This window comes from Protopterus annectens, chromosome 11.part0 (genome assembly GCF_019279795.1).
Source record: "Protopterus annectens isolate FY-2018-M chromosome 11.part0, PAN1.0, whole genome shotgun sequence".
NCBI classification, from domain to species: Eukaryota; Metazoa; Chordata; order Ceratodontiformes; family Protopteridae; genus Protopterus; species Protopterus annectens.
The window spans coordinates 1,266,008,253-1,266,023,511 of NC_056745.1; the positions used below are offsets into that span (position 1 = coordinate 1,266,008,253).

Here is a 15,259-nt window from a genome sequence, read left to right on the forward strand (position 1 = left end):
AGGGTTTCTCTGAGTACATATCCTACTTTTATGCCTAAGGTCGTTTCCAGTGTACCTCTTAACCAAACAATTCATCTGCCAACTTTTTATCCAAATCCGCAGAACAAAGGGGAGAGAATTCTGCATTCCTTGGATGTACACAGACAGCTAAGATTCTACTTGAGCAGGATTAAAGCTCTAAGAAAAACCGAGCAATTACTAGTGTCATATGCTGCAGGATCAGAAGGAAAGGCTATTTCAAAGCAGACAATTTCAAAGTGGATAAGCCATTGCATCTGTTTCTGCTGCTTACACCATGGCAAACCTGTGCCCAAGGGCATTAGGTCTCACTCCACCAGGGCTGCAGCTACTTCAGCAGCCTTTCTCAGAGGAGTACCAACCAAGGGCATTCTAGAAGCTGCTACTTGGAGTTCTGTTTACACCTTTACAAAGCATTACCATTTGCCTCTCTACTCTAAGCCCAGGGCAGGCTTTGCCACTGCAGTGTTGCAGGGTCTTATAGCCTCACCTAATGCTGTTTAGCTCCAACCTCCCAACCATAGCTTTGGGATTCTACCTAAATGTAATGACTGCAACAGTGAAACACGAAGAACATAGTACAGTTGTGTACACTTGCCATAAATGTAGATGTGCGACTTTATTCACTGTTGGCAGTCCAGGTTACCCTCCTGCCATCCCCCTGTCATTCTACAGTTTATCTTTCCTTCTCTATTTTCTACAACCTATGTGATGTATTTGCTTGTAGATGAAGGTGAAGTTTATATTGATGCATGTATATATTTATATATAATATTGCTACCTTTTTGGGGGCACCCGACATCGGGGGCAAGAAATACTAAAGAAAATGGCGTTGGCTGCATGTTTTATATCCCTGACGTCATGGAAGAGAAGACAGCAACTGACGCAGGACCCAAGACTTTGGAATTCAGGCCGAGTGAGGGCAACCTGCCAGTAGATTACCCAAATGTAATGACAGCAACAGTGAATACACTCGAACATCTACATTTATGGTAAGTGTACACAACTGTATTTTGACTCTAGTTTACATTTGGGAAGTAGAAGGGAAATGGTCCAGGAGCCCCTGGAGAATGGTCCTAGCAAAGCCTAGTCTAGACCTAGAGAAGGAATCTGGCTTGCAACAACTTGTAAACAATAAAGAGATATCAAGAAACTGATCAGTGTCCAGGTTAGGCATTTGCAGGGAGACTGAAGCAGAACGTGCCATGAAGGGTATATATGATTTCTAAGTGGCCAAAAATGTAGAGCTCTTCCAAGAGTGTTTAGCAGACAGTTGAGAAACAAAAAGAGGACCCGCAGGCATGCAGGCTGAAATGGCTGAGAAATGTACCTTCACATAAACATATGATTGCAGAGTTAAGAATACCAGTCCTGATTCTTTCTCTGGCACCAAAGTACCTTAACGACTGTCGGTACATCCTCAGTTAGCTAATGCTTAAAAACGCAACAGCACTAAACAATCCAGGCAGTGAGCTGCAGGGTCTTCATGTTGGGGTGCGTTAGAGAACCAAAAGAGAATTAATGGTTTTAGGGCCCCAATCTTTTTTGTAACATACTGCTGAAAGTTTACCAGGAAGACCTCGATTTTCTGGTTTATGATCCCTTGCTAAACCCTTACCTCACTTTTTGGTACGCTGTTCACTTTTACTTGCCTCCATCAATGGTATCATAGCGGTCATGATGCAGGCAAGTAAATGTAAAAAGAAAATGTTAGAAGGTTACAGGAGTGGGCAAGATGGTGAACTTAACAGTATTAGACTTTTGTTTCCTTCCACTTCCTCACCCACATACTTTGTCTAGTAGCTCCACTTCTAGTCCATGGTCATTCCATTTGTTCCTCTGGTTGGGATGAGCCAGATGCATTCCTTCTCTAGGCAGGGCAACTGACCTACAAGTCAGTTTATGCCCTGTCCAAGATGAGAGTTTAATCAGCTGAGCCTCCGAGATAGGAGTTGGGTGGGGGTGGGGAGAGGCAACAGCCAGGTCTGTATGTGTGTCTGTCTGTCTGTGTGTCTTGTCTGTGTGTGTGTGTACCTAACTCCTTTCACTGTAGCCTGCCCAGTCCTACTTGTTGGCTTCACCCCTCCTGGGATGGGAATGATCATCATTTTCTACCATTGTAGTCAGACAGCTGAACTGCTAATTGAACTCAAGTTGTCTAGGCTATAGTTAGGGCATTATCCCTTTCTGCAACCAGCATTGACCAATATGAAAGAGTTTTAAATTCATTTTGTGTAGGAAAAGAGTGCTGTTTCATTGCTTAGGTAGAATGCAGTGAAGTGTGGTGCAGTGTTGGACCACAGTTAGTGTTCTGTTTAGCAGTGATGGCATATGGACTGTTGGAGTGGCACAGGGTGCATTGCTACTGCTTTCATTTGAGGAAGCAGTGAAATGTAGGTATGTTATGTCAGCCACTGGCAAGCTAAGGGTAGTACTGTTTGTTTCACTCGTAGAGCAGAACTTGAGCACTACAGTAAGAGCAGCAGTGAACTGCATTGCGCTGTTCTGTCAGCCGCATTCACTAGAGGTAAAGGTACGAGTTTACTAATGAGAGTGGCATGCATAGCTTCCACAACCCATGTGTTTTCAATATAGTTTCAGTTTTGGAATGAATACTTTTTATGACAAGATATTTTGTGCACAACGACTTGCCCTTTTGGTCATACTGCATAAACCAGTTACTACTTGAAGGTCTTATGAGCTGCAGGCTTGACAGCCCCATTGGCAGAAAAAAAAATAATTTACCTTCACATCTGACTAAAAGGAAACTCTGCGTGAGCAGAAAGCGCTTAAGGATTTTGAACTTGAATCGTTTTGAAGATGTTGTGATGTGGCAGTACTTAATCGGGTTACGGTCTCACCTTAAGGGAAATGATTCATATTTAGATTGCTTTGACTATGTTTTAACAGTCTAATGCTTGCCCATATGTGCTTTTGTATTTTTAAACTAAGTTTAATATGCATAGTAAATTGGAAATCGAGTCAGTATCAAGAAGCAGATGCTGTTCTTATAGGTCACTGTTGTTGTAGTATTCATGATATATGGGAATTAGTTGTAGGAAGACTTATGCTGGCCTGCCTGATTACTTGAGCTATGCAGATGCTGCAGCTTGGCGTGGCTGTGCCTTCACAGAGGGATACCTGATTGCATCCCAGATAAAGTTATCAGTCTGCCTGAGCCATATTCAGTTCTGTTTTGTTACAGGCACGTTCATGTTTCAGTGAGAAAGCTCTTGTTTGCTTGACCCCTGAGCAGTGGTCTACAGTATCTTTAAAAGCTAGTCATCTTTGGAAAAATATTTCTGTTTCTTGTTTGTCAGACGTGTGACAATAAAATAAATAAATAATACAATAAATGCATTACTTGCATGAGAATATGGAATGTGATACACATCTAGTACGGCCGTCCCTGCTAGAATACAGCTAGGCAGCTGTCTGTAAGGATCGCCACTAGTAGAAAAATTTCTGTGCATAGGTTACAGCAGCAGCGGCTATGCTATTCAGCTGTATTGCTCTACAGCAAATTGCTGCTGCAGCCATTTGGTATTGGCGATGTAGCTCGCAGGGAAATGTCTTGCGAGCTACACGCCGGAACCCCAGCTAGGCCTTCTGGAGTGGCCCACACAGTGTCACCAAATAAATATAAGCACTCTCAAAGGTTAAGTACTTTCTACAAGGATCAGTCACAATAAAAGTTTTAAATATATTTAATAATAAACAATAAAAGAACAAGAAAATACTAAATATATATTCACAGTAAACCACAGAGTGCAGATCACAGGTAATATTGAAAAGAACATTGATGAACAGACTCGGACAAATAAAGAAAAGCAATATCTAAACTAAGCTTTACTATATTTTCCTGACTGAATCTAGGAGAATTACTGTTACCTAATAACTTACTTGATAGAACAAGGCGCAATTAAGTGCATGAGCAGTCTTTCTAGTCAAGTTCCCCAAAACAAGCTACTCCCTTCTCAGAGATTACTCCATGTAAAATATAATATCCAAGTTGGCTTGCAGAATGACCTCATCTGGTCTCCTGTCTCTAGGTTCTCCGAGTAAGCCCCTTTGAAGCTGAGACAGGACATCAGCATAGATGGCTACAATACACATCCTAAATGTTTATGGTAGTGCCTGGGGCTTCCCCTCTTTTTACTGAGATAATGAACAAAGGCGTCTTCCAGACCTAACGTCTCCGGTTGTATTCAGCACTGCTGTTTTAATGGTTTAACAGCTCATTTACATTTCCCTTATTTTTTTTAATATAAGAAAACAAATGCTTTCAGTAGCCTTCACTAGGCCTATCTCCTGTGTATTTACTTGCAGAAAATGAATGACAGTCACTGTTGCAAATTCTTTTTTTCATTTCTGACTTGGATGCTTGGTCTTGCATCATGGAAGAGCCAGGCCATAGAAGGATGTTCATAGAGCACTGGTGGTTGGGTCAGATGTGCAGGTATCCATCTGCAGCAAATTCTCATATGTCAGTAATACTGCAACAGTAATACTTCTTGAGCACCTACTGTAATAAAGTCACCATGTACTCTTTATATTCCCTTTTATAAATCTCTCTGGATTTACTCAAATCATAACCTCCCCCACCAGGACAGGAAAACCCAATAACAAGGAAAATACCCTAGACTGGACACTCGTCAATACCAATCTTCAGTCCTATAAATCAGGCACTTTGCCTGATGACCTCAGTGACCACTGTCTCACCTATGTAATCAAGCTCAAAGTAGACTGCTCCTACCAACCCACCTATAGAACATTAAGAAACAAGAATAATTTTATTCTCACCAAGTTTCAGTTAACTTAAGGCATGCAACTGGTCAGTACTAAAAAGTCTCCCCCTAGATGAAGCAGTGGCATACTTTAACACCAAATTCCTTGCTATTATTTACTCCCATGCTCCCAGCCGCTCTATTAGAACCAAACTTAACATTGGACCATGGATTTCTAAAGATACCAAAACCAAAATTTCACTCAGAAACAAAGCATGGGCCACCTACCAAAAAACAAAAGCCCCACTTGATCAACTAAGATTCAGACAGCTAAGGAATGACAGAAAAAAATCCATAACCTTAACTACTACTACCATCTACTGCAAAAACACCAAATCAAACCTCAAAAGTTCTGGGCAGGAATAAATAAACTACTCCACCCAGGCCAAACCACCACTCCACCCCCCTCAGCTTCCCAACAAAAATCCCCAGTAGACATTGCTAATAATCTCAACAGCTTCTTCGCAGAGTCTATCCAGCCTCTAGTCAGCCAACTCTCTGCCAATGGCTCTAATTCTAATGCAGCCACACCCAGTACCCAAACATACTTTACCTTCCAACCTTTTCCTACTCAACAATATTCATGCCCTACTTAAGAAACTAAGACCCCACCACCCTGGCTGCCGACCTCCTCCCAGCAAACGATCTGCAAAAAGCTGCTGATACCATAGCATTCCCTATCTCAATCTTGATAAACAGAGCTATATCTGAAGCTACTGTACCCACTATATGGAAAGTCACCCGTGTCATACCTCTCCATAAAGGAGGCAGTTCCACTGAACTGTCAAACTTTATACCCATAGCTATTGTGTGTCACCTCTAGCTAAAATTATGGAGAAGTGTGTACACATACAGCTCATGCTCTACCTCACACAGAACAAACTGTTGTCCAACTTTCAGCATGGCTTAAAGCCAGACCACAGTACTACTTCTGCCCTCCTCTCTTTCTCTAACGTCATTAATCACAACCGCAATAATAACAAACTATCCTCAGCACTCTTTCTAGATCTATCCAAGGCTTTTGACATGGTTAACTACAAAATGCTTATAAATACCTTGAAGGCCTTCTCGTTAAACAACCATGTACTCCCAATAGTTTCAATCCTACCTGTAGGGCAGGCAACAGGCAGTCTTATGGCAGGACAAGCTATCATCTCACCTACCCATCATATTAGGAGTCCCCCAGGGCTCGATACTAGGACCTCTTCTTTTCTCCATCTTTGTCAACGACCTTCATTCAGTCATCCCAGATGCTACCTGCATTCAATATGCGGATGACTCCACCTTGATTTGTTCTGACACCTCACCAACTACTTTAGTCACATTAACCCAAAATACCGTTAATACAGTGGAAAATGGCTCTCCGATCAACATCTAATCCTAAACCCCAACAAAACTAAGCTGCTCCTTTTCTCCCCCACATGCAGGACCCGCCTGCCATCCTTCAACATAACCACTAACAAAGGCACTATCATCTTCCCCAGAAGCCCAAACGAAACTACTGGGTGTCATAGTTGATAACATGAAGTTTGATGCGCATATCAATCAAACTATCAAAACCATTAATAAAATAAATTGGCTGTCTTTACAGAATCAAACCTTTCCTTACCCCACTTGCTAGAACTGCAATTGCCCATTCCCGTCTACTACCAACTCTTCTCTACGCCTCACCTCTATTCTCCAACTTAAACAAAACAGATCTTAATAAACTGTCATCCTGCTATAACCACACTGCCAGATTTGCTACTGGCACAGCCTACCAGACACACCACTGTCACAACCTAAATCACCTAGGATGGCTTGAACGGTCTAGTGTACTGCAGTTCATCCAGCTAATAGTGGCACATAAAGTCCTTTACCAACCAGAAAATACACCTGCACTAAAAAATATTATCAGCCCCTACACCAGCACCCGGCCACTGCGATTATCCACTAGACTCCTAGTTCAAACATGCCAATCCAACTACTCAGCTGAGAACTCTCTGTTTGCCAAGTCTGTTGGAAAAACATAGAACAGATTCCCAGCTGACTTGACCCTAGTTCCCTCACTAACTCGATTCAAAAACAAACTCAAGAAATACTTCAAAACTCATTGGTTATGTCCTTGCACTAACCCCGACTAGTGGCCTTTCTACTACTTAGGGGCCTTACTTTCAACTACTTCTAACATTTTTCTACCACACCATTTCAGGAAGGGTCAGTTGTATAACTGCTGCTCAATGCGTCTTAAACCTGAATGTAATGTTATGTATGCATAACTTTGAAAATGTCATATTTTGTAAAGCGTTTTATAATAAATTAGTACTATATGTGCTAAATGCTGGTATTGCTTATGACTGTAATATGCTTGAAACTAGCATTTACTAAACGTTCAATTTGTATTATCTTGGAGCTTTTCTCCCTGGGCCTCTGCTGAAAATGGACATATGTCTAGTCGGACTATCCCGGTCAACAAATGTAAAATAAATAAATAATATAGTCTAGACAAGCTTCTAATTTTCTTTTGACATTCACTGAGGAGCATCAGTTATTTCAAGTGGCATAATTAATAAATTTGTAAGGAGCAGTGAGCGGGGGAGGTAATAGAAAACATATTAGTGGCTTCTGTACCGTCTATACTCTTTGTGGGAATGTTGTTTTCTTTGTTTTCCTAATAAACTGTATTGCTGTATCTTTTCTTATACCATTGCTCCTTGCACACTTCGATTTTTGTGGTATAGTGTTGGTTGATTCATAAGTTATGCAGATAATGAGGAGTTTAGCATGTGTAGGTTTATGTGGCCGTCCACGTTGTTTACCTTCACTTCTGTTTCTAATCTCTTCAGATGGAAAGATGCGGGGATTTGCCTTTGTTCAGTTCAAAAATGTCTTATCTGCAGGAAATGCACTGAAGGAGATGAACATGAAGGAGATAAAAGGTGAGAAAATGTGATTTTCTTTTGTAAGAGGTCTAACAATAACATTCCTAAGACTGTTATTGGTAGTTTATGCAGTTATCTGTTTGCGGGTGTCTTTGTTACCGTCAGCTGTTTTCAGGTTTCTGTGTTGAAGTGCACATTTCTTCAGGTAAAGTTTTTGCATGTAGTCTTAGTTCAGAGTTTGAGCAGATTTTTTAGTTTCCTTGGCTTTGCAAGATTTTCAGTTTGTTCTTCAGATGCCAGTGTATGTATTTTATTGTATTACTTAAAAATGAAACAAAAATTTGTATTTGCTTTAATGCATTAATGATTTTTTCTGTAGTACAAAAATTTTGTACATAGTAACACACTTAGAAATGGGAAGCTAGACTATTGTTGAAGTTTCCTCATGGTGTACAGACAGCTTTTGTAGTGAGATCAGTGCCTCATCTTCATGGCTGGTATATTTTATTTATTTATTTTGTCAGGGGAAAAATACTGAACACATTGTAGGCACAAATAAAGTACTTGGCGTTTATCCAGAACTATAAGGAAACAGCCATATATACCAACAAAGTCATAAATCATCAATTGCAGATTAATTAATAAAGAAGAGTGGTGTTTTAGAACAAGCAGATATTTTTGAAGGTGGCTTGAAAATTAAACTGTAACTGCTGGTAGATAGGATTAGGTTATAAATATTGTTTTTGTATGACAGTAAGGAAATGGCACAGGGTAGACTCAATAAGATGAATAAAAACATATAAAGATACAATCAAATTTAGAAGTTAAGGAGTAAAGATAACACACTACCATTTTTCTAAATACTTTTCCAGTCATCATGCTTGTTCTTATATTTATTAAAAAACATTTATGCATTAAGGTATTTTTATGAAGAAGGGGAAACATTTTAAATTATCCGTTGTGAAAGGAGACCTATTTCATCAAATAGGTAATATTTACAGTAATGAAATTGTGAAACTTATTGGTTCTTATTGCCAGTGGAATGGGTAGAGAAGAGTGTCAGGAGTCATTTGTGACAGACTGGTACTGGTAAGAGTGAAAGGGATGGTCTACAAGAGGGTAGTGAGACCAGCTAATGTTGTATGGGTTAGAGATGGTGGCATTGACAAAAAGGCAGGAGTTAGAGCTGGAAGTGGCAGAGTTAAGGAAGAGTTGGGCAGTTTTCCATCTCTTTCAACTTGTTGGCTTAAAAGCCTGTGTTTGTGCTTGTTCCCCGCCTTTCCTGTAACTAGTCTAGTCCAGGTACAGATATGCTGTATCCAGGACTCTTTGTAAGCTTCTGAGCCCCTCAAGCCTTTCTGTGTTGGAGGGAAGCCTTCTAGCTTATCAGTGGGGTGGTAAGCATTAGGTAGCCTATCTACCACAAGAGGACTGGTTCCTGGCCCAGAAATTGTAGCTACTGACCATTTGGGCAGTTTTTTCCCATCTCTTTCAACTTTCTGGTTTAAAAGCCACCCTTGCGCTTGTTTCCCCTCCTTTCCTGTAACTAGCCTAGTTCCAGATACATAGTTGCTGTATCCAGGACTGTTAGTAAGCTTCTGAGCCCCACAAGACTTTCTGTGTTGGAGGGAAGCCTTCTAGCTTATCAGTGAGAGTGGTAAGCACTAGGTAGCCTATCTACCACAAGAGGAGTGGTTCTGGCCCAGGAATTGTAGTTTATTGATCATTTGGGAAGCTGTCCATCTCTTTCAACTTTCTGTTTTAAAAGACCACATCTGCGCTTGTTTCCCATCGTTCCTGTAATTAACCTAATGGAAAGCACTAGAAAGCCTTAAACTGATGCAAGCCTTCTAGCTTAAAAGAGAGTCTTTGGAGTGATTAAGTATCCGTTTTCTGTATTTTCTTGCTGTACTTAACTGTTTTCTGCCTAAACGCTGATTTTCCAGCGTTTATTATGATTTAAAAGTTTGTTTGTTTTTTTTTCACATATTGTTCTTATTTGACTGCCTGCACTTTTAAAAAAGTCGTTTTTTGTTTAAATAATTTGTTTAAGTATTGTAGGCTACACACTAAAGTACAATAGCCTTTTCTGATCACTTGTAGTCATTATAAGCTGTTTTAAGTGTACTTTTTATTGTTTTTGCCTTATCTTTTCAAAAAAAAAAAAACAAAAACATTCCTTGTTTCCCACCCTTCTAAGCTAGTATAGTCCAGTTTTCAAGCTAGTGCTGAATTCAGGGCTGTGTTACAAGTTTCTGAGTTGCCCATACCTTACTTGGATAGAGGGAAGTTTCTCTGTTCACCTGTGAGAGAGGGGAACTTTGAGCAGCCATCTGTCCCTGGAGGAGCGGTTCCAGTCCAGAAGTTAGCAGTGTAAAAAACGCATTTGCATGGTTTTGCAGGCCGGGCAGCACCGGTTAAATTATTCCCGGCTCCACTAAGCCTCCTCTTCAGTTTTTCCCTTGAAACTAGTCTCTCAGCCTAAGCACTCGATAAGCATCCAACAGTCCAGCACTTGCTCAGACCTAATAGCAAGCACTAATATACCCCAACACTTGATTGCCCAGCAGGGCAAGGCTCTTTATCCACCCCTCACCAACCAAGCGACTAAGCAGCTCACCCTACTATTCAGGCATGACCAAAGGGCAACTTCAGGTGTACTCTCCAGTCCAGCTGGTGAACCTGGGTATCCTGAGGCAATGTTACAACTGCCTCATGTACACAGACAACCCTCTCCTCCTACCACAAAACTCTAACATATGCAAGAGATGCAATTATACAGCCAAACTGGAGGCTAAGGTCTCTCCACCCAAGACTGGAACAGACAGTCACGAGGAGAAGGTTAACACTTGCACCCATAGACCTACTAAAAATACACATAAATACATAAATAACATAAATCATACTCTGAATAATAAAAAAAAAAAAAAGCATCTCTGAGCTCCAAAGCAGACACACGAACAACCTGCTCCTCCCATCACAAACCAGAAGACACATACAACAAAAAAAATCAGTGTGCCGCGACCACAGCAGCCTCAATGCGAAATAACATACCGCACCTGTCACCCCTAGGCTTTCGAATACTGGCCAAGGCTCTTGCTGCCCCCATTTTCCCTTTTTTAGGCAAGGCTCAAAAGTCAGACCCACCTCCGTAAACAGCCCAAATAAAAAAAATGAGGGTTATACTATTCCACGCCAGGAGTTTAAATCTCAAAATGCATGCACTTGAAGTGCTCCTCAGTACGGAGAACGTAGACATCTGTGCAGTAACTGAAACTTGGCTCAAGGCTCTAGAGAGCACTCCAGCACCACCGGGCTACAACTCATACCACACATTTCGGCCAAAGAACACGGACCGAAACAAAAAAGGAGGGGGTGTATCCATATTCGTAAAGGATACCTACACCTCCAGGTTAGTGGCACAGCATGATACCTCTAAGATCACCCATGTGCAACTAACATCGGGAAAATCTGCAGTGCAAATTGTGTCCTGCTACAGAACACCCTCCATGACCCAGAACCACCACTCTGTCTTTCTGGAGACACTGGAAGACATGAAGGTCCTACTGAACACCCTGATATTGGGTGATTTCAATTACCCTACCATTAACTGGGAAAACTACTTGAGTACAAACTCCCAGGCTCAGCGCTTTTTGGAATTTATCAACTCAAACGCCCTGGATCAGCTGGTAAACTCCCCTACCAGAGGTGAAAACATATTAGACCTGGTCATCACCAACATGGGCAACAGGTGTTCCGCATCAGAGGTCAACCTGTCACTGGTTAGGTCAGACCATAAACTAATCACTCCGGATGTCCACACCCCACCACCTCCCCCAACAAAGGAAACCACAGTGAAAATCTTTTCTAAAGCAAACTTCACCTTACTTAAGACAGAGGTGGTAAGTTTCACAGCCCCCACGCTGAAGGATAATGCTGCCCAAGATGCAGAATCCTTTACAAATGCACTCTATGTGCACCTACAAGGATGCATGGATTGTGCCATCCCTAGCAAAAGCAAGACTCACTCGGACCCCTGCCATAAACAGGTTATACAATAAAAGGAGGAAACTAGTTCAGAAAAAAAGTAAATCCCAAGAAGGAAAGACATCCCTGATCAGTATCCGTAAGAAACTAAGGTCCCTCATAAAATCATCCAAGGCTAACTTCGAAAGAAAAATAGCCAAGGATTCAAAAGATAACCCCAAAGCCTTCTTTAGCTATGTCAAGAATCTAAGTGGCAACTCACAGATATGCTCTGAGCTAGTGCAAAATAGCACAAAAATATACTGAACCTACTGATATTGCCAACATCCTGGCAGATAGATTCAGTGCAAACTTCACCCCCCTCTCACCTCCAAAAGGGCCCACAACAGTACTGGAAAAGTGTAGTGTCCCAGAAATCACAGACAGGTAAAAACAGCCCTTTCAAAAGCCAAAAACATAGCGTCAGTGGGGCCAGATGGTGTCCCAGGATGCGTTTTGCACAAACTACAGAATGAACTAACCCTCCACTTAAACACACACTGTTCAACCTCAGCCTCTCCACAGGCTAACGTGCCCATAGAATGGTGCACAGCAATGGTTATTCCGCTTCACAAAGGAGGGGCCACAACTGACCCTGGTAACTATCGTTCCATAAGCCTGACTAGCATGGTCCGCAAGGCTATGGAGCGCATCATCATGAAACTCCTTAACAAAAGACATTGGGAAACTCCAAACACTTGACCCGACCCAGTTCGGCTTTGTTAAGGGCAGATCATGCCTACTAAACCTGGTTGACTTCTTTGAGACAGTCACCAAGGCCATAGACGAGGGAAAGGTGGTTCACACAGCCTACCTTGACCTCGCCAAGGCATTCGGCACCATTCTTCACTCAGGTATTATAGAAAAACTCACCAGCCTGAGCATAAACCCCTACGTCACAAGATGAGTTGCCAGCTGGTTTACAGACAGAACTCGCGCGGTAAAACTAGCAGGCTCCAGGTCTGACTCTAAACCAGTCACAAGTGGTGTCCTCCAAGGCTCGGTCCTGGGACCCCTTCTGTTTGGCATATACTTCTCAGAAGTGCAGGCAAACACAGGAGGATTATGGCTAACCAAGTTTGCCGATGACTGCAAACTGGGAGCCATAATTGACTCTCCGGCTGACACGGACATCCTCCAAAAAGGCCTTACTGAGATGGACACCTGGTGTCAAAGTCATGGCGTCAAGCTAAATGCCAAAAAATGCATAGTCATCCCATTTGGGAAAAACAAAACACCCACGAATTACCACATAGGTGGCAGCCCCCTTAATACAGAAGAGGTAATAAGAGATCTGGGGACCCAGGTAGATAGTAATCTCTCCTTTGACAATCATATTGCCAAAGTAGTTAGGAATCCTTCTATGTGGCCCATCTAATTACTAAAGGGTTTGCATCTAGAAATAAAGAGGTTATAGTGCCCCTCTACACGTTACTCATCAGACCCATCATAGAATACAATGCCCCATTTGGGATGTACCTGATAAGATACTTCAACAGTTGGAAAGACCACAAAAGTACCTCACCAAGAGGATTACTGGCCTCAAACATATGTCCTATGCAGACCGACTGAAAATACTCCGGCTGGACTCAGTGGAATATCGCTTACTCAGAGGTGATCTCTGCCTGACTTACAAAGCCATGTCCAACTCAGAATTGATGGACATGCTCCACCTAAAGAAATCCAAGTCACTGCGAGCCACGCGCTCTAGTGAGCTAAACCTCACCACAACAATAAATAGAACATGCTGGAGGGATAGATTCCTGTCACAGAGACTCCCCATGCTTTGGAACAAAATTCCTATCTACTAAGCAGAGCTCCTCACGAACACTCTTCAAGAGAAACTTTGACGAGTGCATGGGTAACAGAAAGTACACCCCTGGGATCATTTCATTGGCTCTGCTTGACAGAGGCTCAGTTAATTAATCAATGGGGTGGCGAAAGCCGACACACTCTAGGTAGGCTTATAAATGCCTTCGGGCAAATGGCCTAGTACCTACCTATGAACCTATAAAGATGTTAAGATTTGCACTGGGTGTGACAAGGATGGACAGGATTAGGAATCGGTAAATTAGAGGGTCATTTCAGGTGGACGGTTTGGATACAAAGTCAGAGAGGCAAGATTTTGTTGGTTTGGACATGTGCTGAGGAGGGATGATGGGTATATTGGGAAAAGGATGCTAAGGATGGAGCTGCCAGGTAAGAGGAAAAGAGGAAGGGTTAAGATAAGGTTTATGGACATGGTGAGAGAGGATATGCAGGCGGCTGGTGTGACAGAGCAATATGCAGAGGACAGGAGGAAGTGGAAACAGATGATCTGCTGTGGCGACCCCTAACCGGAACAGCCGAAAGAGAAGAAGATTGGTTCTTATTGCTGCCATGTAAATTAACATTTAATACAGCTTGTTGCCAAGTAAATTTATTCTATTTGAAATTATCCTTAGTAGCTCTAATACTAATTCGAGACTGTATGCTTTGAACAATTGGAGATTGCTAAAAGATGTATATATTGTCAGCTTTTAATCTGCTAGAAGCCGGAGAGGTTAGAAAAAAAAAACAGATGTCATAAACTGATTATATTTAAAACGTCTACCTGAAAAGTAGAGTTGCTACGGTTGATCTACAAATTGTTGCTTGTGGGGCTAAGATCATGGCCTTTCCAGTAGGAATAGTAGAAGGGACTGTCTTTATAAATCAAATTAAAAAAGAATTTACATTACATATCTAGTGGCATAGCAAACAGTACTTCGTAAGTTTCATAAAATGTCAGGATTTCATTTTTATTGTGCTTCATGTTGTTAAACATTGTGTGGAGTCCTCTGTCCCCGTGGTGCAGTGGAATAATGCCATTATAACCATTGTTCAGTTAGAGAGACATGTGCTTGGGGGACCAGGTGGGGAGGATGTGAGTGGGTGGCTCATACAAACTCATCCATCCTGGAGGAGAGAGGCATCATGGCTCACTGCATTGGTGACAGCTGTAGGGAGTGCAGGTGTATTGCTTGCAACAAGGATCCCTGCTTGTCCATGTGAGGTGCTTAGCTTTCAGGTTATGCATGCAAAGTAGCACACGTGCATCTCCTGAAAAGCAGCAGTCGTGGAGCATGCAGGCTAACAAGGTGGTGGGGAATAGGTAGTCTGCAAGATTTGCAAACCAGCTTACTGACAAAGCACCCAGCTGTCACCTTCACATGGGAATGAATGGGCCAGAAGACTGTTGCCTATTTTAGAAGACCCTTGCCTTGATGGAGGAGCAAATGGGTCATTTGTATGTAGGAAGGGTGAAACACCGGTCTGATCCTGTCTGCTGGAAGGAAATAAAAAATAGGAGGAGTGTTGATATTTATATTAGTCACCTGTCCTAATGGCATGTCATGGTAATGGCTGATAAGGATAAAGTTAGTTTGCTGCTTTAAAGCATTTGGGGTATGGCTACTAATGACAGTCAACTTGTTCCTCCCATTGCAACATTTGGATTGAGAATGATAGGTTGAGCAGAACTAAATTCCTTCAGTAAACTTTGGAAATGTTTTCTAATACTTAATAATTTATTAAACCTTGGCTTGG

At 41.9% G+C, this 15,259-nt stretch overlaps 1 protein-coding gene across 1 annotated transcript in view; it reads left to right on the forward strand.

Moving 5' to 3' along the window:
• Nucleotides 1-15,259, forward strand: part of RBM28 (RNA binding motif protein 28) — a 1,154,212-nt gene that overhangs the window by 298,162 nt on the left and 840,791 nt on the right. Inside the window, exon 5 of the mRNA XM_044088621.1 lies at nt 7,631-7,723. Coding sequence (XP_043944556.1) covers nt 7,631-7,723 — 93 coding nt within the window. The remainder of the gene's footprint in view (nt 1-7,630; nt 7,724-15,259) is intronic.